Below are 22,942 nucleotides of genomic sequence, written 5' to 3'. Positions count from 1 at the left end.
ACAGTCATCAAACCTTAGTGCTCTCCTCTGTAGGGTCGGCCATTTCCTCTCTCTGGCCTCTGGCCTCAGTTGTAAAATGACATTTCCTCCCAAGCCTCTCTTCTTAAACTATACCTTTCCCAGTTTACCCCGAGTGAGCAGGGTGGCTCCTTTTGGACTTAGTTTCCTCATTTTCCTTTGGAGGGAGTTCGGTCATCAACTAGAGGAAGGCCCAGATGTATTGTGGGTGGCACCAGAGGGAAAAACTAGGAGCAGTGGATGGAAGTCACCAAAAAGGAGACAGCAAGAAAACTGACCGATGATCAGCGCCGTCCCCAGGGGCAACAGATCCATTGCCTGGGAGGTGGCACATTTTTGTGTCTGGCACATAGTAGGTGCTTAATAAATGCTTATCGACACTATTATTATTGTTATAATTATTTTTTCTCACCAGAGATCGGATTGAAGGTTGGGTGACAACTAGTTGGCTACGTCATGGGGGAGATGCTTATTCAGGGGAGCTTGTAGACCCCGATTCCCCTGCCCACTGTGGACAGCTGGGATTCTGGGACTCGATGCCCAAGCATACTTTCCAGTGCTAGTGAAATGTCCCTGCACCTGCCTCTCTGTGAAGTCCTAATTAGGGAGAGGGAGGTTGTGCGCTATCAGGCATCACCGTGGGAGCAGAAGCTGAATTCACTCGGGTCTCCAGGACTTGGGATGAAGCAGTGGATGTGCCTGACCATGTCAGGAAGTCTGGATTCTAGCTGCTCTCCAGGCTTGACCTCAGGGAAATCACTACACCTGCCTGGGCCTTGGTTTGCTTGTCCATAAAATGGGTGGTGGGGGTAGGTGGTCACCAAACACCCTTCCAGCTGCCACCTTTGGTGAATGGCTTTTGTGTAGCGTGCAAGTCTGGTATCAGCCAGCTGTGTGGCTTGGCTGCCCCATGCAGGAGTGCAGTCTGGGAGTAGAAGAGACATCACAGCCTCTGTGTCTGCGGTGCTGGCCAGGACACACGGGAATATCAGATTCACTTTCTGTGTTTTCCTCTCCACTGTATGTTCTCAGGTGGATCAGAGCAAGGCAAATGGCCACTGTCTCCTTAGCTTGGCTCAGTTTGAAACCCCAAAGACTCCAGCTTCTCCTTGAGTTTCAGACCCCTCACTGGTGTGCCATCATCTAGGACTTCCCTACTGTAATGAACTCCTAGGACCAGCCATCCCCATTCCTTTCCTCCATTGATCTAATACAGGAGATGGAGAATCTCTGCTGTCTTTACTTATCTGGCTATTCCCCCCTCGATAAAATGGAAGCGCTTTGAGAGCGGGGGCCACTTCCTTTTGCTTTTGTACACTCATTGCCTAGCTTAGGGCTGGCCACATACGCTACCATACCAGGTGCTTAATGAACGTCTGACCAATATGATTGCATTTCAGTGAATACATGGCGATTACCTCTTGGGGCAAGTATTGCAGTCAGCTCTCCAGTGCTTCAAATGGCAGCTCCTGCCACACTGAAGCAATGGAAAAGGGAAGTGGAAGAGTAGGGATAGGTTTGCTTTCCTTTTTTCCAGGAGGAAAACAGAGTTAGCAAAATGGTAGCTTAGATCCCCCTCCAAAGAGAGAGCTGATGAGCTCTGAGTGCAGATGAAACCGACTTGGGAAACTTTCTTCTTTTTTTTTTTGGTCTGAGTATTTTTTTGCAACATGGATAATAGGGAAATATGTTTTGCATGACTTCATATGTATAATTGATATCATATTGCTTGCCTTCTCAAGGGATGTGGGAGGGACAAAAGGAAGAGAGAATTTAGAACTAAAAATTTAAAAAATGATTCTTAAATTTTTTACATATAATTTGGAAATAGTTAAGAAAATTAAATAAATTAAATTTATTACCTTTATAAACTACCTCAATAAATATATACATTTTTATTAAGGAGTCTTTCAATGAAGAGAAGCCAACAAGTGGAGATGGTGATTATGAAGTGTTGATTATGAGGTGGGAGACCTTCTTCTATGGGCTATCATGATTAACAGGGTCTTAAGAGATTTGAGAGGGACAGCTATATGCCACTCCCTGCAAGACTGATCATTGCTTGAGATTATTCCTTTTTTTACATGGGTGGTGAAGGTAGTGGTCTTTCCTCTCATGGACTGTAGTGACTTCCCTGGCTTGTTTAGATCAGGAAGAGAAAATAGTAGTCACTGGGATGCTGAACTTTTGAGTTTGGAGTCAGAACACATATTGATAATTTCCCAAAGAGACCTTAATAATCACTTGCCAATACCTAGCATTGGATGAACATTTCAAGTGATGATGTAGTAGTATGTTATCCACCTTCTGACCCATGTGAATGACTCAAGATGGAGACTGAGACACACATTTTTGGACATGGTCTATGTGGGTGTTTGTTTGGCTTGACTAAGCACATTTGTTTCAAGGCAGCCTGGAAAAATGGTTACTATTTAGATCTTATCAGTTTAGTACAGAGGGGACCCCAGGTGGGGTGGAGATCATAGATTTTCAGATTTTGAGCAGGGAATGGCCTTGGCTGTCACTTAGTCTAATAATTCCCCCTGGCCATCTTCCTGAATCTGTTGAGCCATGTATAAATGGGCACCCTTCAGTGGGGGCTCCCAGATGCCTTTTAGCAGTGCTAGGTTCATTTTGTCTTTCTTTCTTCAGATTGTCATTCTGTTAGACTGTATTCATTTCTCCATGCCACAGGTGGATACGTTTAAAGATAGTCATGGTATTGTCACTCTTCTTTCTTAAAAGTAAATAGTTTTTGGTTCAAGGCCTCAGCTGAACTTTGTTTATTGCTATTCAGTTGTTTTGCCTTCTCTGAGTGAATGAATTTATAGAGGATACATGAAATCAGACTTCCCATGGCTGCCCTTATCCCCTATCATGGCCATTGATTCAACAAATATAAGGGCAGCATTCACTGTGTGGCAGGCAGCACTCCCACTGACCCACCTTATTGTATTTGTATAGGGCTTTATAGTTTTCTAGGAACATAGAAAGAGGATGCGATATTCAGGGAGACAATGTGAGCTAGGTGGAACAGGGGCTATTGATCCCTGCGGGTGAGAAGATAGAATTACCTGGAGTGAAATAACCTGTCCAAGGTCACCCAGCTAGCTCCGGAAGGGCCAGGACTCATAAGTCCTGAGTTCTTTTTGCCAGTCATGCAGCATGGACTCCCCTAACTGTTACTGGCTGTGAGGAATTTACTTCCAGCTTAAAATGTCCTGGATACTTCCTTTCTCTGTCCCTTTTGTAATGCTGCTTTTTCTGGGTTCTTGTCCTGTATCTTTGATCAATTCTTTCCAATTTCCTTTGCTGGATTATGCCCTTCAATAGCCCTTAAACATGGTTGTATATGAGAAAGCTGGGAGGTACAGTGCATAAAACTCTTTTCCTGGAGTTAGGGAACCTGAGTTCAAATGTGGACTTAGACACTTATTAGCTGTATAACCTTAGGAATTCATTTAATCTCTACCTCAGTTTCCTTAACTCTAAACTAGAGACAATAACAGCATCCTCAGAATTATTGTGAGAATCGAATGAGATAATATTTGTAAAACACTCAGTACAGTGTCTAATACATAGTAGAAACTATTTTATTATTATGTGCAGGAGTCAAACTACCACAGGTCCAGGTATCTAGGAGGTGCAATGGTTTGGGCGACTAAGATGAATGAGAACAGTCAAGGTTCAGCCAGAGGCAGGCTTCATGGAGACTGCTCCGGTCTGCCTCGAGTAAGGTTTATTTTTATATGCTTTGAGATCACACATAAGGTTGACATGGAAATTCATTTTCAGCATACATCTTTTCTTAGAGATAATAGATTAAGTCATACATTAACTTTGTTACTAACAACTCTTTACTCTCCAGTAACTTTCAATATTTTTCAAGGGCATGTTTGGTTTGTCTCCTTGGTTATGGGGTGGGGAAAACAGTTCAGAGATGTACTGGTCTTTGCCCAGAAGGCTACTTCTCCATTTATCATCCACTGTTGATGGGAGGCTTATTGTTTCTGGTTTCTCATTATGTAAGCTTCTGTGTATGGGAATGGAAAATCCAGGTACAGTTTTGTTGGGGATTAACTCACTGACTGCTGATTTGTTATGAGGTGATTTTAGGGAAATTTCTGGATTATTACATGTAAAGGTGGGAATTTCCTAGGAGTCTATAGGGGGTCTACAAAAACTCTAGTAACAGCCTTTACTATTCTTCTGTATTTCCCTGGGGCTGAATAGGGATATTGATCACAATAATTTCAATAATGAGTGTTAGTAAGAGAAGAGTCATACAGGGGTATCTGAGTGAAGGGATTCCATCCTCCCTGGAATTTGCTGTGCAGTTCCAGGATCCTCCCTGTGACTTTGTCATTCAGGAAGGGTTTGATGGCCCCTGGAAATTATGATTATTATAACCTTAGCTTTCACCCAGTGCCTAGTCTTTCTCTTTTTTTTTTCCTTGTCTCATCTCCTTTGGTAATCTCATCTTTTTCTGTAGAGTTAATAGTCTCTCTGTGCAGATGGTCTCTACTCTGTATATTTAGACAATAACCTAGATAATCCAATTTCTAGTCTTGTATCTTCAGCTTAAGGAACTCATTGTCTTCTCCAACACTACAATTCTAATATGTCAGTTCTATAATTCAGCTCTTACAACCATGCATTGCTGATGGAAAAACCATAGCTTGGGTACATGTCCACATTTGCCTTAGCTTTCCTTCTGAGGAGCAAGTGCCTTTTAATTTCATGATTGCAGTTTCTGTCTGCAGGGATCTTTGAGCCCCACAATATAAAATCTGACCCTGCTTCCATTCTTCTCCCTCTTCTTGCCAGGAAGTAATGGCACCAGTTGCTAAGATCTTGGGTTTTTAGTTGTTAAGCTTCGAGCCAGTTTTCTACTGTCTCTGCTTTCGCCCCCATTAAGAGGCTCCTTAATTTTTCTTCATATACTGCCATCAGAGACATCATCTACATCTCTGAGATTGTTGATATTTCTCCCAGAAACCTTAATTCTGGCTCTTGATTTGTCCATTCTGTCATTTTGCATGATGTCCTCTACATAGAAGGTCAATATATAAGGTGGCAATATATAACCATGTCATACTCATTTTCCAATCTTAAACTAATCAATTGTTCCATATTCAGTTCTAACTGTTGTTTTTCAGCCTGCATACAGGCTCCTCAGGAGACAAGTAAGATGATCTGAAACTCCCATCTTTTTGAGGACTTGCCATATTTTGTTTTGATCTGCACAGTCAGAGGCTTTAGTATAGTCAATGAAGCAGAAGTGGATGATTTTCTGGAATTCCCTTGCTTTCTCTGTAATTCAGTGAATATTGGCAATTTGGTCTCTGGTTCCTTAGCTTCTTCAAAAACCAGCCTTTTCTTCTGATAATTCTTGGTTCACGTATTGCTGAAGCCTAACTTCTGGCTCTTCAGCCTAACCTTTCTGGCATGTGTGATGAGTACAGTTGATTGGTCATTCAAACCTTCCTTGGCCTTGCCCTTTTTTTTAGGATTGGGATGTAAACTGATCTTTTCCAATCCAGAGGCCATAGCCCTATTGAGTCCAGCTCATGATGGCATCAGCTTTCAGGATTCTAAGTAGCTCAGCTGGAATTCCATTACCACCATTGACCTTATTGTTAGTATTGATTTCTAGAGTCCACTTGACTTCATTCTCCTAGATGTCTGGCTCTAGATCAGGAACCACACTATCATAGTTACTGGTGATGTTAAGATCTTTCTCGAATAGCTATTCTAAATATTCTTTCTATCTCTTCTTAATTTCTTCTACTTCTATTAAGTTCCTGCCATTTTCATCTTTCATCATGTCCATTTTTGCATGAAACATTCCTTTGCTGTCTCTGACTTTCTTATCTTTCCTATTCTATTGTTTTCTTCTATTTCTTTGCATTGATCATTTAAGAAAACTTTCTGATTCCTCCTTGCTATTGTTTGGAATTCTGCATTCCTTTGGGTAGATCTTTTCCTTTCTTTCTTTCCTCAGCAATTTCTTTTTTTTTTAAACCCTTACCTTCTGCCTTGAAATCCATACTTAGTATTGGTTCAAATGCAGAAGAGTGGTTAAGAGCTAGGCAATGGGGGTTAAGTGACTTGCCCAGGGTCACACACAGCTGGGAAGTGTCTGAGGCCAGATTTGAACCCTGCCATCTCTAGGCCTGGCTCTAAATCTACTGAGCCACTTAGCTGCCCCTCTATTCAGCTATTTCTAAAGCCTCATGCACTTTTGCTTTCATACTTTTTCTTTGAGATATTGTATGATATTATGAACCTCTATCCATTGTTCTTCAGGCACTCTATCTATCAAACCTGATCCCTTAAATCTACTTATCACTTCTACTTCATACTCATTAGGGATATTATTTAGGTCACACCTATATGGTCTGATGGTTTTCCCTCCTTTCTTCAATTTAAATCTGAATTTTAGAATAAGAAACTCATTATCTGAGCCACAGCCAGCTCCTGGACTTGTTTTACTTGACTCTATAGAGCTTCTCCTCCTTTGGCTGTGAAGTAGATAATCCATCTGATTTTAGTTTTGACCATTTGGTGGTATCCATGTGTAGAGTTTCTTTTGGGTTGTTGAAAAAGAGTGTTTGCTGTGACCAGCAAATTACTTTGACAAGACTCTATTAGTCTTTCAGTTGTGTCTGACTTTTCATGACCCCATTTGGTTTTTTGAGGGGCAGAGATACTAGAGTGATTGGCTATTTTCTTCTCTAGATCATTTTATAGATGAGGAAACTGAGGCAAATAAGGTTTAATGACATGCCTGGAGTCACCTAGCTAATGAATGCCTGAGGCCAGATTTGCACTCAGGTCTCCCTGACTCTGGGTTCAGCACTCTATCCACTGCATTACCTAGCTGCCCTAGGCTCATCAGAATGTTTGCATGTATGCTGAAGGACTCAAAGAACATTATTTTCAGGCAGCCTGTCTGGTAATTTCCTGCATCCTGAGGAGTCAGTGTCACGAGGCGCCATTACTTGTGTACATGCTCACCATTGGATGTATAGACCAGGAAGTTGAAGGGAGAGAGATGGAGTGGTCCAATGGAGAGAACCCCAACTCTGGAATTGGAGGCTTCAGCCCAGCTTCTGATGATTAGGTCTTGGACAGATTCCTTCCTCTTGCTGGTTCTTCTCTGTTTTATCTGTCAAAGAAGAGGGTCAGATTAGAAGACCATGAGAGGCACTGTGGGACAGTACTGGACTTAGAGGACCATGGTTCAATCTGTTCTCTGATAGTTACAATGTTGGAGACCTTGAGTGAGTCCTCAGGATCCTTCTCTTTAAAATGAGGGAGTTATACCAGCTCACTCCTGAGGTCCCATCCAACTTGGCCTCTCCCATCCTGGGTTTCTCCCCAAGGCAGAGTGTATGTTGGTTTATGGGAACAACTTCCTGTTTCTCAAAAAATAAAAGTTAGGACCACGATGTTAATGAGGTCCAGTTACCATCAGAACAATGAAGTCAGGGGAAGCTTCGCTTGAACAGAGACTGCCTGCCAGGAGGGTGAGGGCCAAGGAAATGCCTGAAAAAGTTTTGCTTTTCATAGAAATTAGAGCGAGGCATGGAGTGAGGCAATGTTTCTTGTCACTGTTGATTCTCATCTCAGGGACTCAAAGGATGCGCTTTAAATTGACTTAATTACTTAACGTGTCAATGAAATATTGGAAATGGCACATTAGTTCACCCTTGCTTTTGTAAACATCTCTGTCCACAATGCACTGGGGCTCTTTCCCAACAAACCTCTTTCTTTCTCATCAGCGAACACCCCAGCCTCCTCAGAGAGTGGAGTCTTTTATGGTCATTGATTACAAATGTTGAACCTGAAATGGAAAAGAATCTCTTCCCCTATTTCAGCGTTGGATGCTCCCAGGATGGGGCTGGCTCCCTGATTTCTCAATACCATCTTCACCAGTGTTTCTTTGAGGAACCCACCAGAAGGACACCGATTTCCAGGTGGTCCTGAATGGGGTCAGGAGGGCAGAAGTTTCCTTTTCTAGACTCTCCAGGCACAACTATTACTCACTTGCTGCTTCTCTTTTTATTCCACAGGCAGCTGGAGCTATCCGACCTCTCGTGTCGACAGTCATTACTCCTTCTGCCGATGGTTATTTAGACCAGTCACTGGACCGGGCCAAGCACCGAGCGAGTGAGATGCCCCAGGCTTTCCTGTTTGATGTCATCTACCGGGCGTATTGTCAGGTAAGAACTGAAGGCTTTCAAGGAGATCTGCTTGGGATTGTGTATAACCGAAGCAGACTTTATTTTAAAAAAATCAAACAATTTATCTCTTTTGAATAGAAATTGGTAAACCATATTGGAGCTGGGATTGTATTACTCCAGACTACCTTTCCATTGTTTTTAGGCAAAAATATCTGTTTTCTCCATAAACCTTTAAAAGACAAATTTTATCTCACCAATCGTCAAATCCAGGCCTCATTCTTGTTGACTTCTCTCTAGCCTTGGCCACTGTCACCCACTCTCTCCTCCCTGGTCACTGTCTCTCTTTACTCTAGGTTGTCAGGACACGCTGGTCTCCTTTTATCTACCTGAACTTTCTTTCTGTCTCCTTTGCTGGATCTTTCTTCAGATCACAATCTCTAACCTCTTCTCTTCTTTGATGCTGTTTCTTTGGACTATCTCATGAGCTCCAATCAATCTGTTTACTGTTTCTTATGCTAATAGGGGAGCTAGGTGGTGTAGTGGATAGAGTGCCAGACCTGGAGTCAAGAAGATTCATCTTCCCAAGTTCAAATCTGGCCTCAGATACTAGTTGGGTGACCCTGGGCAAGTCACTTAATCTTATTTCCCTCAGTTTCCTCATCCAAAAAGCAAGCTGGAGAGGAAATGGCAAACCACTCCTGGATCTTTGGCAAGAAAACCCCAAATGGGGTCATGAAGAGTTGGATATGATGAAACAACAACAAAAATATTAATGATTCTCAGATAACACATATCTAGTCCTAATCCCTTGACCTACAGTCTCACATTTCCAACTTTCTTTCAGATATCTTAAACAAGATGTCCAGGTGACATTAAAAAACAAAACAAAACAACCTTAACCTTTCATCTTAAAATTAATACTAAGTTTTAGTTCCAAGGCAGAGGAATGATAAAGGCTAGGCAATTGGGCTAAATGACTTGCCCAGGAAGTGTCTAAATCCAGATTTGAACTCAGGATCTCCCTTCTCTGGGCCTGATTCTCTACCCACTGCACCACCTTTGTCGCCCCATAGTAGACATCTTAAATTAGTATGTTCAAAATGGAACTCTTATCTTTCCTGCTAAATCTTCACTCCCTCCTACTTCCCCTATCATTGTACAGCATCCCACCAGACCCTCAGGTTTACATCCTAGAAGTCGTTCTGGACTTCTCATTCTCTCTCACCTTCTCATGTCCAAGTTGTTTCTGATTTCACCTTTGCAGCATCTCTTGAATACACTCCCTTTTCTCCTCTGCCTCTGCCCTCACCTTTGTGTAAATCCTCATTACCTCATGCCAGAACTATTGCAGTAGCAGCTGGTAGTGTGCGTGTGGGGTCTGTCTGCCTCAAGTCTCTCCTCCCTCCAGTCTATCCTTTCAGCCATGAAAGACATTTTCCTGATCATTGCACTCCCCTTACTCAAACTGCAGGGGCCTCCTATCACCTCCAGGATCCATTCAATTCTCTAGCATTCAAAGTTCTTCATAACGTAGCCCCCTCCTACCTTTCCAGTCTTCTTATACTTCATGGCCATTCCTGCCCACCTTAGTCTGATGCAATCCACTAACTCTGGGTATGAGTTGCAAAAGGGCCATGTTAGTCTTGAGGTCAGGAAAGACTTTCTAACCATGAGAACCACCTCAACGTATAATGAATTTTTTTAAAAGGCAGAAAGTGGAGGTCTTCAGGTAGTAGCTGAATGATCACTGATCATTTGGCTTATAGTGAGATTCATTTTTGGTTATGGACTGGACTAGTTGGACACCAAAATCCCTTTGAACTCTTACTCTGTGAACCCATGTTCCTATTGTTTACTAGGAAAGGGGGCTGAACCCCACCTTTACAATTCATGTAATAACTGAAGGCTGGGACACCTTGGTTGAGTAAATCAATGTGCCTGAGTATTGCTTTTGAAGGAGGTAGAATATTTTTATAATGGCTATTTTTAATTACTTTTTTTAATATGTTATTGCTATCTTAATGTATGCCTTTGCTAAAATCTAATCATCTGGCTGACATTTAGTGGGAAACATACCAGTGGGGGCTCATGAGCAACAGACTTAGAAAATCAGCCCCTTGGGAGTAGTCCTAAAACCCTGAGGTAGGTAGTAATAGTGGTAGCTGCTCATTTGGGATCCATTTCACCAGCACTAGTGAGAATTGGGCATCTAGGTGGCACACTGGATAGAGTCTTGGACCTGAGGTTAGGGAGGACTGAGTTCAAATCAAGTCTCAGACACTTCCTAGCCGTGTGATCCTGGGCAAGTCACTTAACTTATAGAATGAACTGGAAAGGGAAATGAGAAATTACTCTAGTATTTTTGCCAAGAAAACCCCCAATGGGACATGAAGAGCCAAATGGGAGAATAGCCTTTGAGAAAGTATTTTATTACATGGGGTATGACTTGGCTCTTCAACCAGTCAAAATGTTTCCTGTATCCTCATTTGCCTTTTCATCCAATAGCCAAAAAGCTTTAATTCTTTCAAATTGATTAAAGGCTTTAGTCACAACTAGTTTGTACTTTTGAGTGACTGATTCAATCAAAGTGGTTGGACGTTCTGTAATTATATGAATTGAGTGTGTATATGTTCTTTATAAGAGGAACACAAGCTCATAGTTTGAGCTAGATGGGCCACATTCATGGCCATCCAGGGCCGTGCTTATGTCTAAAATAAATCCTTAGTTGTCAGGAGCCTTGTCTGATACCGACCTTCCTTATGATTTTAATTCTCCTTCTTCTGGTCCCAGCTACCATCTTCCCTGACTTGACCCTTTCCTTTCCCACAGCCCTCCCCACACCCATTGCCCTTTACCCCTTCTTCCAGGTGGCTCTGCCCTAACTTGTGCCCTTCAGCACATTCCACATTGTATAAAGGCTCTTTGTGTGTGCGCCTCTCCCTCCCCTATACCTGCCCGCCCTATTAGAGTTATGCCCCTCATAGCAGAGGGTGTTTTCCTTCCTCGTTTGTAGCCCCAGTGCCCAGCCCAGTTCTTCACTCCTGGCCAGTGATTCATGCTTATTGTATTCAATCCCAGCTGTCAAAGTTTTGAGGAGGGAAGATTCAAACCACCCTCTGCCTGGGAAATCCTGGGGGCTTTCATGGTGGGTTCATGCTACAAAGCCCCAGCACTCACCTGGGAGTTCCAAGGTTCTTATCCAAGCCTTGGGGGAGTTACTGTTTGTTTGTTTTGTTTTTTGTAAGTATTTTATTTTACCAATTACATAGAAAAACAAATTTTCACATAAGTTTTCTGAAGTTATACGATCCCGATCATCTCCTTCCTCATCTCTCTCCTCTCCCAGAGAGAGTAAGCAATTCGAACTGGGTCCTACATGCATCATCCTGCAAAATGTATTTCCATATTGTTCATTTTTGTAAAAGAATCATCCTATAAAACCAAGATCCCCAAATAAAAACTCAAATAAATAAAGTGAAAAATCCTATGCTTTGAGCTGCAGTTTGACTCCTCCCATTCTTTCTCTGGAGGGGGATGAGCATTCTTTGTCCTAAGTCCTTCAGAATTGTCCTGGATCATTGTATTTCTGAGAGTACTTAAGTCTTTCAAAGTTGATCATTCCACAGAATGGCTGTTACTGTGTACTGTGTTCTCCAGGTTCTGTTTATTTCAGTCTGCATCAGTTCACGGAGGTCTTTTCAGCTTTCAGAAACCTGAAATCATGCATCATAGTGTTCTGTCACCAACAGGTACCACAATTTCTTCAGCCATTTCCCAACTGATGGACATACCTCAGTTTATAATTCTTTGCCACCACAAAAAGAGCTGTTATAAATAAATAAATACAATTAGAAATACAGTACGATAAACACAAATTAATGCAACTATAAGACAATATCATACCAAATAAATTTTTGTGTTTAAAAAGCACGTCCAACCCCCAACCTTTTTTTTTTTTTATCTCTTTGGGATATAGACCCAGTAGTGGCATTACTGTATCAAAGGGTAAGCACAGTTTTATTGCCCTTTGAGCATAGTTGCAAATTCCCCTCCAGAACGTTTGGATTGGTTCACAGCTGCGGGGGTGTTATTGTGCCAGGTGGCTCCTCAGTTTCCCTGTAGTTAAAATGACCATCATTTTTCACTATCAGTGAACTTGGTGAGGCAGTCAAGGCCAGAAACATTTATTAAATCCTTGCTGTTTGCCAGACACTGTGTTAAGTGCTGGGGATTTCATGTAGACAGAAAGAAAGGGGCCCACACTCTCGTGGGGGAAAGGAGTCAAAAACCTGAGTGGGGAAGGGGGAGGGAAGGCACCTATGAGAGGGTTTGGCCTCCAGAGAGCCGGCATCACGATGAGGAGAGGAGGAGATGTGGGAGACCTGCTTCCATCACACCATCAGAGGCTCCAGAAGGAGCTCACCGAGGAGACAAGGGGCTGACCTGGCAGAGAGAGGATTTAGGGCGTGTAGACACTAGTTGTGGAGGGATGTTTCAGGGTGAAAAGGCAGCTGAATCATGGGGGCAGAGGCTGGGAGGGTCAGAAGTGAGGTAGTGAGTTGCCCATCATTGTTGGTCTTCAAACACACTCTTGCGTAAGCACTTGTCACGGGGCATCCTAGAGGGCTTCCGTATAGGAACTTGGAGACCCTCCTAAGTCACTCACTAAGAATTGGTGATTGGCCGGATTTGGGGCTTCTTGGCGGTGCTATTTCATTAGCTATTCCGCATTGGATTGTGAGCTCTTTGAGGGCAGCCATCCTGTCCCCCCTCTTTTTGTATCTGCACAGTGTGGGACACATGTAGGTGCTTGGTCGGTGTTATTGCCTGGCTGACTGCCCGATGGAGCTGCCTGGGGGTCTCCCTGCGGGCTTGGGGAAGAAGGAGGCATCTGGGAACTCCTGATGGAGCTTGCAATGGGGGCTCCACCTCCCTGGTAGGCAGGATGAAGGCTTTCACGATTTCCATCTCGAGGGCCACATTTACTGAGCTTCGGGAAAGGAGGTCCAGTTTCCCCGTCCATACAAATGCTAACATTCTTCTCTCTTCCATTGGAAGATCCACACAGCCGCGGGTTCGAGGCGATGCCTCCCGTCTCCCAATTAGGGTTGGGGTTCCTCCCTGCTCGCTGAAGCTAGTTCGCTTGCTCAGATAGCGTCTGGGAAGCATTTTGCAGCCGGCTCTATCGATGCTCTCCTTCATAATCATCTCATTCTCCTCCTTTGTGACCGTTGCAGCCAGAAAGGGTCCCGGGACCCGCGGCTGGTCCCGGCTTTCATTTCAGTGTTCTCCTGCTCGAAGCCCGTTTCTCAAGCGTCTCCTTTGCTGGCGAGGAGGTGCTCGTCTTCTTATAGCTCCCTCCGGGCAGGGAGCCTCGTGTTTTGTTCACTTCATGTGGCTTTTTGTTGGGACACGTTCCAGATGTGCTGTGGTCCATTTTACAGTTCTGAAGGTGTGCGTCCGCCTGGCACAGCCCGTGTGCTCGTGGCTTTATCCGCGCTCTTCCCGTTCCGCTTGGATTTCAGGATGCCAGGAACGACCTGGGCGCGTTGGGCGATGTTAGGCCTGGTGGGGCTTGCCCGGAGGAGCCCGGCTCCCTTCGGACGTCGCCTCTCTTCCCTTCGTGTGCATCAGGAACGGGCCGCCTCCCGAGCCCCGATGCTGGGCTGACGGAAGTGGGGAAAGAGTCCAGGTCAGGCCCCGCTCAGGGGCCCGCTTCGTGGCTTCGGCGGAAGGGGAGGGAGTTGATGGGTCTCCCCCAGAGACGACGGCCGAGTCTTTTCCTTGAGGTGCCCAGCCGGGGCGATGCCGGTAAATGATACGAGCCGATGCCGGCATCTTGGGACGCCTCCCCAGAAGCTGTAAAAGTGCGTGTTAGCGTATCCCCAGCACGATGAGCTGCCCACAAGAATCCTCTATCAGAAGGCACGATGAGAGCCGCTCAGGGGGCCCTCCTGTAGGAGGCGGGCTTTTCGAGGGCTAGCGTGAGCCAAGGTAAGGCTAAGGCAGATGGAGGCACCAGCTAGAAGCCTTCCTTATCCCGAGTCCTTCGCTTCCTTCCAAGTTCACCTGAAGTGCTGCTTCCTCTGGAAGGTCGTCCCTGACTGCCTTCCTCAAAAAGTGCCTTGGATAAACTTGTATGTATTTTTGTACATTTATATTAATTGATTAGTGAGTGTTTTTGGAAGCACCTGTGTGCCAGGCACTGTGCTGGGCACGGAGACTGAAGGAAAAGCGTGCAACTCTCAATTGCCATTAAGGAGGTGACGGTCCAGTGTGTGTGTGTGGGGGGGACAGCGTTGACCTATGGAAGAGAGAGGAGGTCATTTGGGGGGATCTAGAAAGGCTTCCTGTAAAAGGAGGAAACAAAGAAGTGCTAAGGAGGGATGACTGCAGGCCCGGGGAGGGGGGCACAATCTATCCTTAAGAAGCGTCTATTCAAAGAGAAGCTGGGTAACCTGGTGGATAGAGCACCGGGCCTGGAGCCAGGAGGAACTGAGTTCAAATCTGGCCTTAGACCTATCCCAGCTGTGTAACTCTTATTGAGTCACTTAACTCCAATTGCCTCGCCTTTACCACTCTTCTGTCTTTGAATTGAACTAAGATAGAAGTAAGAGTTTTAAAAAAAAAATGTATTCAAAGAAAGGACAAAAATCTTTTTTTTTCAAACATACACAAATAAAACAAAAAACAAAAGGATCTCGCCACTTCTTAGAGATTCCTATCACTTAAGCCTCTGGGTAAAGCAACGTAATAACCACAGAATTAAAGGATTATAGCACAGGAACTGGCATTCATCTTCCCTAGCCTGCCCACACCCCGTACTCAGGGGGCAAAAACCCAATGATTGTTTGAACAAATGGAGCCTGTATCCTGTCCTTGCTGCCAAAGCATTTGGGCTTTTTCTGAAATAAGACAGGAAACCCATTGAAAAGATGGGAGAAGGAGGGGTTGGACCAGATGCCCTCCAAGGTCCTTTCTAGCTCTGCATCCATGATCCTATGAACTTCCGATGAATAATAGCTTTTTTGTCTACACACACACACACAAAGCAGAGTGACTTATAGAATCAGAATCGCCATTTGAGGAGGGCTTGTGATTTCCGGCAACCCCACCCTGGGATCCCCCCAGCAGCCTGCTATCCCCGTCCCATCTCACCGGAGATGGTCAGGGCAGACTCCTTCCTCTGGTAGAGAAGCGGAAGCATGGGGGGAGCCCGGGCGCACGATGGGATGGCCACGATGGGGCACGGGGCTGAACAAGACAAGGGAGACCCAGAGAGATTATGCCTTTTGGTCCTCTAAATGAATTTCAGTACTAATTTTGCTCTCTTGGAGCTAATGTTTGCTTGAGGGAATACAGTGTGTGAATGAGGGAATGGATGGCGGATCACTGAGGAGCCACATATGTGGCAAGCATCGTGCTAAGTGCTGGAGGTACAGAGAGAAAGAACGGCGGCCTCTGCTCTCCACAGGCTCTCACTCTCATTGGGAGAGGCAGCGCAGGTCGATCTGAGGAGCCCACGACGGACAGAAGGAGAGAAGGAGAGGAATCTGCTATGGGAGGAAGGTAAATGAAGGGAAACTGAGGCAAGGATGGAAGAAGAGTGTTCACTGGGATTAATGGGTGAAGAGGGAGGAATGTCTAGGACAGAGAAGCAACTCTGGAAGGTGGAGAGGATGGTCTCCAGTTTACACACGAAGTGACTTCTTTCTGGCCACTCAGCTCCCTGATGTGGTAGGATTAGAATTCGGGCCTCTCATTTTCTAGACCGGCAGTCTTTCCACAATGCCGTAGCAGCTGGAGCAGAAGGAGAGTCTCCAACAGGGAAGACGTCCCATCGGAGTGCTTTGAAGAACTGAATGTTTCCTATCAAGCTGGTCATCTGGTGGGTGGAAGTCAGCTCCGATAGATAGGAGTCTCTTTCTCAGCTGCCTTTAGTAAGTGATGTAGACGCGGCTTGTAAGGCAGTTCACGAAAGTCTGGCCTTGTCCCCCTCCCTGTTCTCTCTGTTCTTGTCTTCTGTCACATCAGTCTCCACCTCCCCGACCCTGCATCTCTCTGGGTTTGGTACCCATCTCTGGGGCATACGTTGAAGGTGTTTAAGACGTCTAGCGGTCACTGACTCACTCCCTGGTGAGGCAATGCCTTGGGAGGGAAGCGGGCTGAGTAAATGCTTGTTGGCTTACTGATGGGTCCCAGGACAGGCTCGCTGGGCTCCCGCTGGGCATCCTCAATCTCCAGGGTCCCCCGGTCCTGGGAACACTGTTCATGAGAGCACGATGCCATTTCCAGACCCGATCTGTCTTTTGTGACCCGAGCTACGTTGGCGGGGTGGGTCACCAAGCCTGGAGCTGCTCTTCATAGGCTGTTTTTTTGGACTCGGAGACAAACTCACAGGAAGTGATTTCAGCTGCATCATTACTACAGCCCTTGGCTTCCTTGGCCCTGAATGCCTTGCCAGCTGTTTCTACCTGTCCTGTGTGCCCTTCTGAATTGAGGACATGAAGCGTAATAGCTAGCAGAATTCTATCGGTTTGGCAGGTCTGGTGCTACGTGTAGCCTGGATGTTAGATCAAATCTTAAGTGTCCAGCCAATGGAGTCATTTTGGCCAAGATGTCGATTGCCTCAGCCTATCTCTAACCTGCTTCTCTGATCCTTCATTTGGGTGTAATGGAATGAGGATGGCACCCCTTGTCCTTGCTCCCTCCACATCCCCTCGCACTGTGGTCCCTGCCTGTCAAGATAAATATTTCCTGTGCCACTCTTCCAGCACAGCTCAGTTCCTGTGCCCAAGATTCTCTGCCCTTGGGGCCTCATGAAGTTGGTACCTTCTCTCTGACTCTCTGGACAGGGAAGATCTGCTCTTTGAATCTGGACTAATTGAGTGACCTTGGGCAAGTCACTTAACCTCTCTCTCCCTCAGTTTCCTCAACTGTAAAATGAGGATAATAATAGCCCCTAACTTCCAGGGTTGTTCCAAGGATCAAGTGAGATAATATTTGTAAAACACATTTTAGTCCTTCAAACTTTATAAATGCTAGCTCTTATTATTACTACTATTATTGTTGCTATGATTACATGACTTCCAGTGACTTCCTTCCTTGGGGCCTTCACCATGGTCCCAGTCAGGGGATCTTTCTCCTTTATCCTTGGATCCATCCTCTGACCTTGGAGGTTTTTGCGAAGCAGAGATGAGCTCAATGGGAATAGCCTGCTCTTCTCTGGGCTGATGTGTGGGTCCCATTATCTTTGAAGACAGCCCCTTCCTGACCTCTCAAATCTATGTTGCTTCTAATGGGTCTTTCCCCTTGCACACAGCCCCGTCCATCCTGAATTTGAAGGCTGCTACTATATTATTCTTAGATTTAAGTTCTTCTAATGTTCTAGTTTCCATATATGTGAGGAGATATTCTCCTTTGGTGTCTTCTCATTCAGTACAACAGGCATTTATGTATGAAGTGCCCACTCTGTTCTGGGGACTGTGGGAGGCTCTGGAGATACAAAGACCAATGAAATGGTCCCTTCCCTCAAGGAATTTACTTGGTGGATTGGGGAACAAAATTCAAAATATTCAAATATTCATTTATTCTTTTCTGTATGAAGGTATGTATATCTTTATGGGTGCCAATGACTATAGGACTCAGGAAAGGCTCTTCCTGTACTAGGTAGCACAGGCTGAATTATCTCTTGGCATGGAGGAGACCCTGGGGGCTTCCCCATAGAGTTCCAGATCAGGCAGATCCTATTAAGCTGGAACACCTTCAAGAACTGACCCAGAGATCATGTGTGTATCTTGTCTAATCATTACCCTTGCTAAGCTTAGAGATTCATCCCCATTGGCAGAAGTTTTTGGCTATAAGTAATAAATGGGGGACTTACTTCTAAGGTGCAGAGGGGCTATGATCTGCGTGGTGAAGGGATCTGCATAGGTGAATTCTTCTGTTTCTAAGGTTTGCTTAGCTCTGCTGTCTCCATTTTATACTAGTCCTTCGCCCATCTCTCTCAGAAGTCAGGGCCACTCCAGTACCACCCAAAATGACATTATAAAGACTTTGATTTCCTTATCTTGTTTGACTTTTGATCCTCTAATAGCATGTAAGTTCCTCAAAGGCAGGGCTTTCTTATTTTTGACTTTTTATTCTTAGTGCCTTGTTCATAGTTGGTACTTTAGAAGTATGTGTGTGATTGAATGGAACATAAGAAACTTTGACTAGCAGAAAATGCGAATTTCTTTCAGAAGCCAGTGAAATCACCACTTTTCAAAATGGCGGCCCTAACACTTTCTGCTACATTGAGCTGAGAAAATTGGAGACAACCTAGAAGCCTCACTGTACAGTGTTGGCGAATTACTTGCAAGTGTTTCCCTAGTTCTTACTTGTTCTTCAGGGACTGTGTCTTAACAAGATTGGAACATCTGTCTTTGACTGTGCTAGACAACTTCAAAAACCAGACCAAACCAACTTTAGTGTCATGTGGATGAGATCCAATAGCGAATGTCTGCAAGACTAACAGAAGGAGAACAAGAGCCGAGGCAAACAGAGGGCACAGAAGAAGAGCGAGCACAGGAAGGAAGGGAGCGATGGCATAATGGTACGAATTACTTCCTTCCTGTGGTTTGTTCTGAATTCACAGCTTTGTGTAGGATAGAGAAATGAGGGCCTGGGAAGCAAATCTTTCAGTTACAGGAGATTACTGGAAAGCTCTTGTGTTTGTGTTTTTCTGTTAAGAAAAGCAAAGGTGGGGAATGGAATGCATGGGAAATTATGCACAATAGAAACACTTACTCTATAATAAACAGGAGGCAAACAGGCCTCTTAAAGATGTCAAGGGAAGTATGTTTTGTTACATCTTCTAAAATCCTGTGCTCTTTGTGATGTTATTTGGAAAGGAAAGCCGACTTATGAAAATGAATGGCTTTGGAGCTGAGAGATGTAGAAATTCCTTCCCTTGAGCTCTTATGACTGTGTATTTCAAATTAGGGATTAGCACCTGAGGGTTGGGGAGGAGGCACCGAGGTGGAGATGAACTCTGGGGAGCAATCAGGAGCTATAGATCCTCAAACTGGTATTTGGAGGATCCTACATGATAAGAGCTGGAAGAGCCCTAATTCTCATCTAGTCCAGCCCTGATCCCCCCTCTCCATTTTATATGTGGAGAATCAGGGATCCAGAAAAGCTTGACTGATGTAAAGTTGTAAAAAAAATTTAAATTCCAAGCCAAGGAGTGATTAGAATGAAGACTAAAGCCCTAGTGGGGGATATTTTTGAATATCTGGCAGTTGCAGAATTTCATGGCTGACAGAGATATTCATAAAGTCTTCTCATATTTCTAGGAAATAGCTCTAATGCTCACCCTGACTTCCATCTGTACAACAGATTTACACCAAATTCACACATCATGATTAATTTCCAGCTTTTAGTCATCTCGAATTATGCCATAATAAATGGTATCCTTTTCTTGCCATTGGTCTTTCCTGTGGCATCAGCCTAGTAGTATGATCTCTAGCTCTTTGTATGTAGTAGTATGATCTCTTCAGCTCAGCCACTTTTCTTGCATAGTTTCAAACTTCTATCTGAATGGTTAGATCAAAGTCACAGCTCTACCCAAAGTGAACCAACATGCCTGTTCCCCAATTCATCCACCACTTCATTTTTTCCTCACTGGTTTTGCCAGCATCATGGATGTGAGGTGATTACTTAAAAGTTATTTTATTCTTCACTTCTTTGATTATCAGAGATCTTGAACAGGATCTTAGATTGTTGTCAATAATTTTCCTTTATTCCTTGAAAACCATCCGTTCTCATCCCTTGATCACTTAGCTATTACGGGTGACTCCTAATATTATATATTTGCATCAATTCTTTATAGATTTTTTTTTAAATTTTAAACCCTTAACTTCTGTGTATTGACTTAGGCAATGGGGGTCAAGTGACTTGCCCAGGGTCACACAGCTGGGAAGTGTCTGAGGCTGGATTTGAACCTAGGACCTCCCGTCTCTAGGCCTGGCTCTCAATGCACTGAGCTACCCAGCTGCCCAATTCTTTATAGATTTTGGATGCCAGACCATTATCAGAGTTGTTTAATGAAAGTATTCCCTCACAGTTCAGGGTATTTTCTTTTATTTGAACTTAGGTAAGTTTATTTGTGTAAATACTTTTTGATTTCAATAATAATTTTTCATTTTTTTCTGTTACGATCTTCACAGTTGTGTCTGGCTAGGAATGTTTCCTTTTTCCACAGTTGTGAAAGGAAAGACCTTTCCTTTGCCTCCAATTTCTCAGTAATGAGCGATTCTGATTAGTTAAGTCATTAATTCATTTGAAGTTCCCATGGTGGGAAATGTAGGTCTGAACCAATTTTCTGCCAAACCATCCTCTGGTTTTCTCAGTGATTCTTGTTCCACAAAGTTCCTTTCCTGGTAGTTTGTGGTCTTATATCTACTGAACATGAGAGAGCTGCCCAAGTATGCCTGTTTCCCTTTTATCTCAACTTTAGGATTTTCCTTGTGACCTCTTCGGTGTTACAGGACGCTGCAGAATGATTTGGTGGTGAAACTTGTCAGGTTATTGTACAGTCATTTTATTGAGGGATTGGAGCAGGAATCATGTGGAAGAGACCATGATGTTGCAAAGAGAGAAAAGTAAAGTTCTTTTAACTATTAGCATTTTAGACCAGTGTTTTGCATATAGAAAGCACTTAATAAATGCTTTATTTATCCATCTATTCAAAACACAGCAAATGCTCATTGACTTTAAATCCAATTAAAACCCAACTTTACTGATTAGGAAAAATAATTTAATTCCAGAGATTAAAAGGGATAAAGTACTATCCCACTTCTATATCACCATAGCACACAATTTGTTGGACATTTTTCTCTAGAGAGCCAGCAAGAACTAAGGTAAAGCTTTTAAGACAGTTCACCTACTTCCCCTACTGTTACCCTCTCCAAACCCCACCACGTTCCTTCCAGGCTAAGCCTCTTATAGTTAATAGTGCTAAAAATAGCTAGTGTTTAGAGAGCAATTTAAAGCACTTTACAAATATCATTTTATTTTTATTCTTAAACACAACCCTGGGAGGTTGATACCATGATTATCCCTAATTTGCAGAAGAGGAAATTTAGAGTTTAAGAGACTTGTTCAGTGTCACACAAGTAGTAAATGTCTGAGACTTGTTTTGTCACAAGGTCTTCTTGACTTCAAGTTGAGCCCCCTAACCACCGTACCGCCTAGCTGCCTCAAGAAAATTCCTTTCCCCTTAAGGGCCAAGCCTAGATTACCTGTTGGTAGAACAACTGTTCATGCCAAAACAGGAAGGAAGAGCAAAAGGTTGTGGGTAATCAGGAGAGTTGGCAGATGTTCATGAAGGTTGTGGCCATGATGGGAGCCAGATGCATCCAAGAACGGCAGCCCTGCCTGCCTTCCTGAGGAGGGCCCCCAGCACAAAACAAGCATAGCCGCCACCATGGAAACATTTAAAAAAGAAACTAGGATGAAGCCCCAAATTTGTGATCCTCTTTCTCAGGTTAGGAGACTTTTCTTTGAAGTGGCCATCCATCACCTTTTAGCATGATAAGGCTAACATTCTTATCAGCAGTTGACTTAAACTTTTAAGTGGCTGAAATAGCAAAATTATAGAGCTCTGTGTGTCTGAAGCAGTGGAGGGAGGGATATCTCAGTATAAAAGTGGGGCTCTGAGGGAACGTTTTGCACATTTACTTGGTAAATGACAAGACTATGGATGCACCAAATAGAGTAGACTGCAGACAAGAGCCCATCTCTGACCCTTCCTAGAATACGGGAGAATAAAGGTCTTTGATCCCAGGATTTCTTTTTACCATTAAAAAATGACATTTCTCCCCCAACTCCGATCACATGTTGTTGTATCCTTAACGTACTTTTAGAATTAGCCAAAGGATTCAATGTGGGATAACCTCCAGGATACAATATAAAATCCTCTCTTTGGCATCCACAATTTTTTCAGACTCTCCCCCGACCCCACACATATACGTGCTCCCATTTCCATCCTTCTTATAGTTTATAGCTCCCATGTGCCAAGCAATCCATTGACACCAGTCTCCCTTATTTCAGGAATAACATACCCCAGCTTCTAACTGATTATTCTCACTAGCTGTTCCCCATGTGTGGAATTCTCTCCTTCCTCGTCTCTGGCTTCTGCCCTTTCTGTCTTCTGTCAAGTCCCAATAAAATCCTGTCTTCTGGAGGAAGCCCTTCCCAGGCCCCCTGATATCTTGTCCTTATTTGATCCTTGGCTCTTTCCTTTTTGGTTAAAATGACCATTATTTCTTCCTTGAGAACATTCTTGGTAGCCCTTCATAGCTGATCCCCCATCCTGGCTCCTCTGGCTGTTTGATGGTATCTTTTGAGAATTTTGGGGACAATCAGGTAATTTCCTTGAGTTTATAATCTGGAGGAAAATATTTTGTGTTTTAAACTTTTTTTTTGCTGGCTCCCAGATATCTTTATTTATGTTTTCTTGGAATATCTGGAATAAGGGTCATTTCTTGTATATGAGATTTGGATTTGTGGCCCTTGTGCCTACTCTTGGTGGGTATAAACTTTCCAGTGGCAATAGCCAAATTTTCTCCTCTGAGGTTAATGATACTTTGGTACCCCTGGGCCTATCACCATGGACCCTCCCAACAGCGATAGAGCTTATAACCCATCCACACCTTCTCCTCTAGTTCGGTTCTCATCCCTCCCTCATCTCT

The 22,942-nt window shown here is 43.9% G+C and overlaps 1 protein-coding gene across 2 annotated transcripts in view; it reads left to right on the top strand.

The window, feature by feature from the left end:
- The window catches only part of CRPPA (CDP-L-ribitol pyrophosphorylase A), a 279,130-nt gene that overhangs the window by 3,481 nt on the left and 252,707 nt on the right, over positions 1 to 22,942 (top strand). For both annotated transcript variants that reach the window (XM_044677768.1, XM_044677767.1), the window contains exon 2: positions 8,097 to 8,246. In XM_044677768.1, the coding sequence (XP_044533703.1) occupies positions 8,097 to 8,246 (150 nt within the window). The remainder of the gene's footprint in view (positions 1 to 8,096; positions 8,247 to 22,942) is intronic.

The sequence above is a fragment of the Gracilinanus agilis genome, chromosome 5 (assembly GCF_016433145.1).
Source record: "Gracilinanus agilis isolate LMUSP501 chromosome 5, AgileGrace, whole genome shotgun sequence".
Taxonomy (NCBI): Eukaryota; Metazoa; Chordata; class Mammalia; order Didelphimorphia; family Didelphidae; genus Gracilinanus; species Gracilinanus agilis.
The sequence above is the reverse complement of the archived record's forward strand: the minus strand, read 5'-3'. Positions and strand labels throughout refer to the sequence as shown.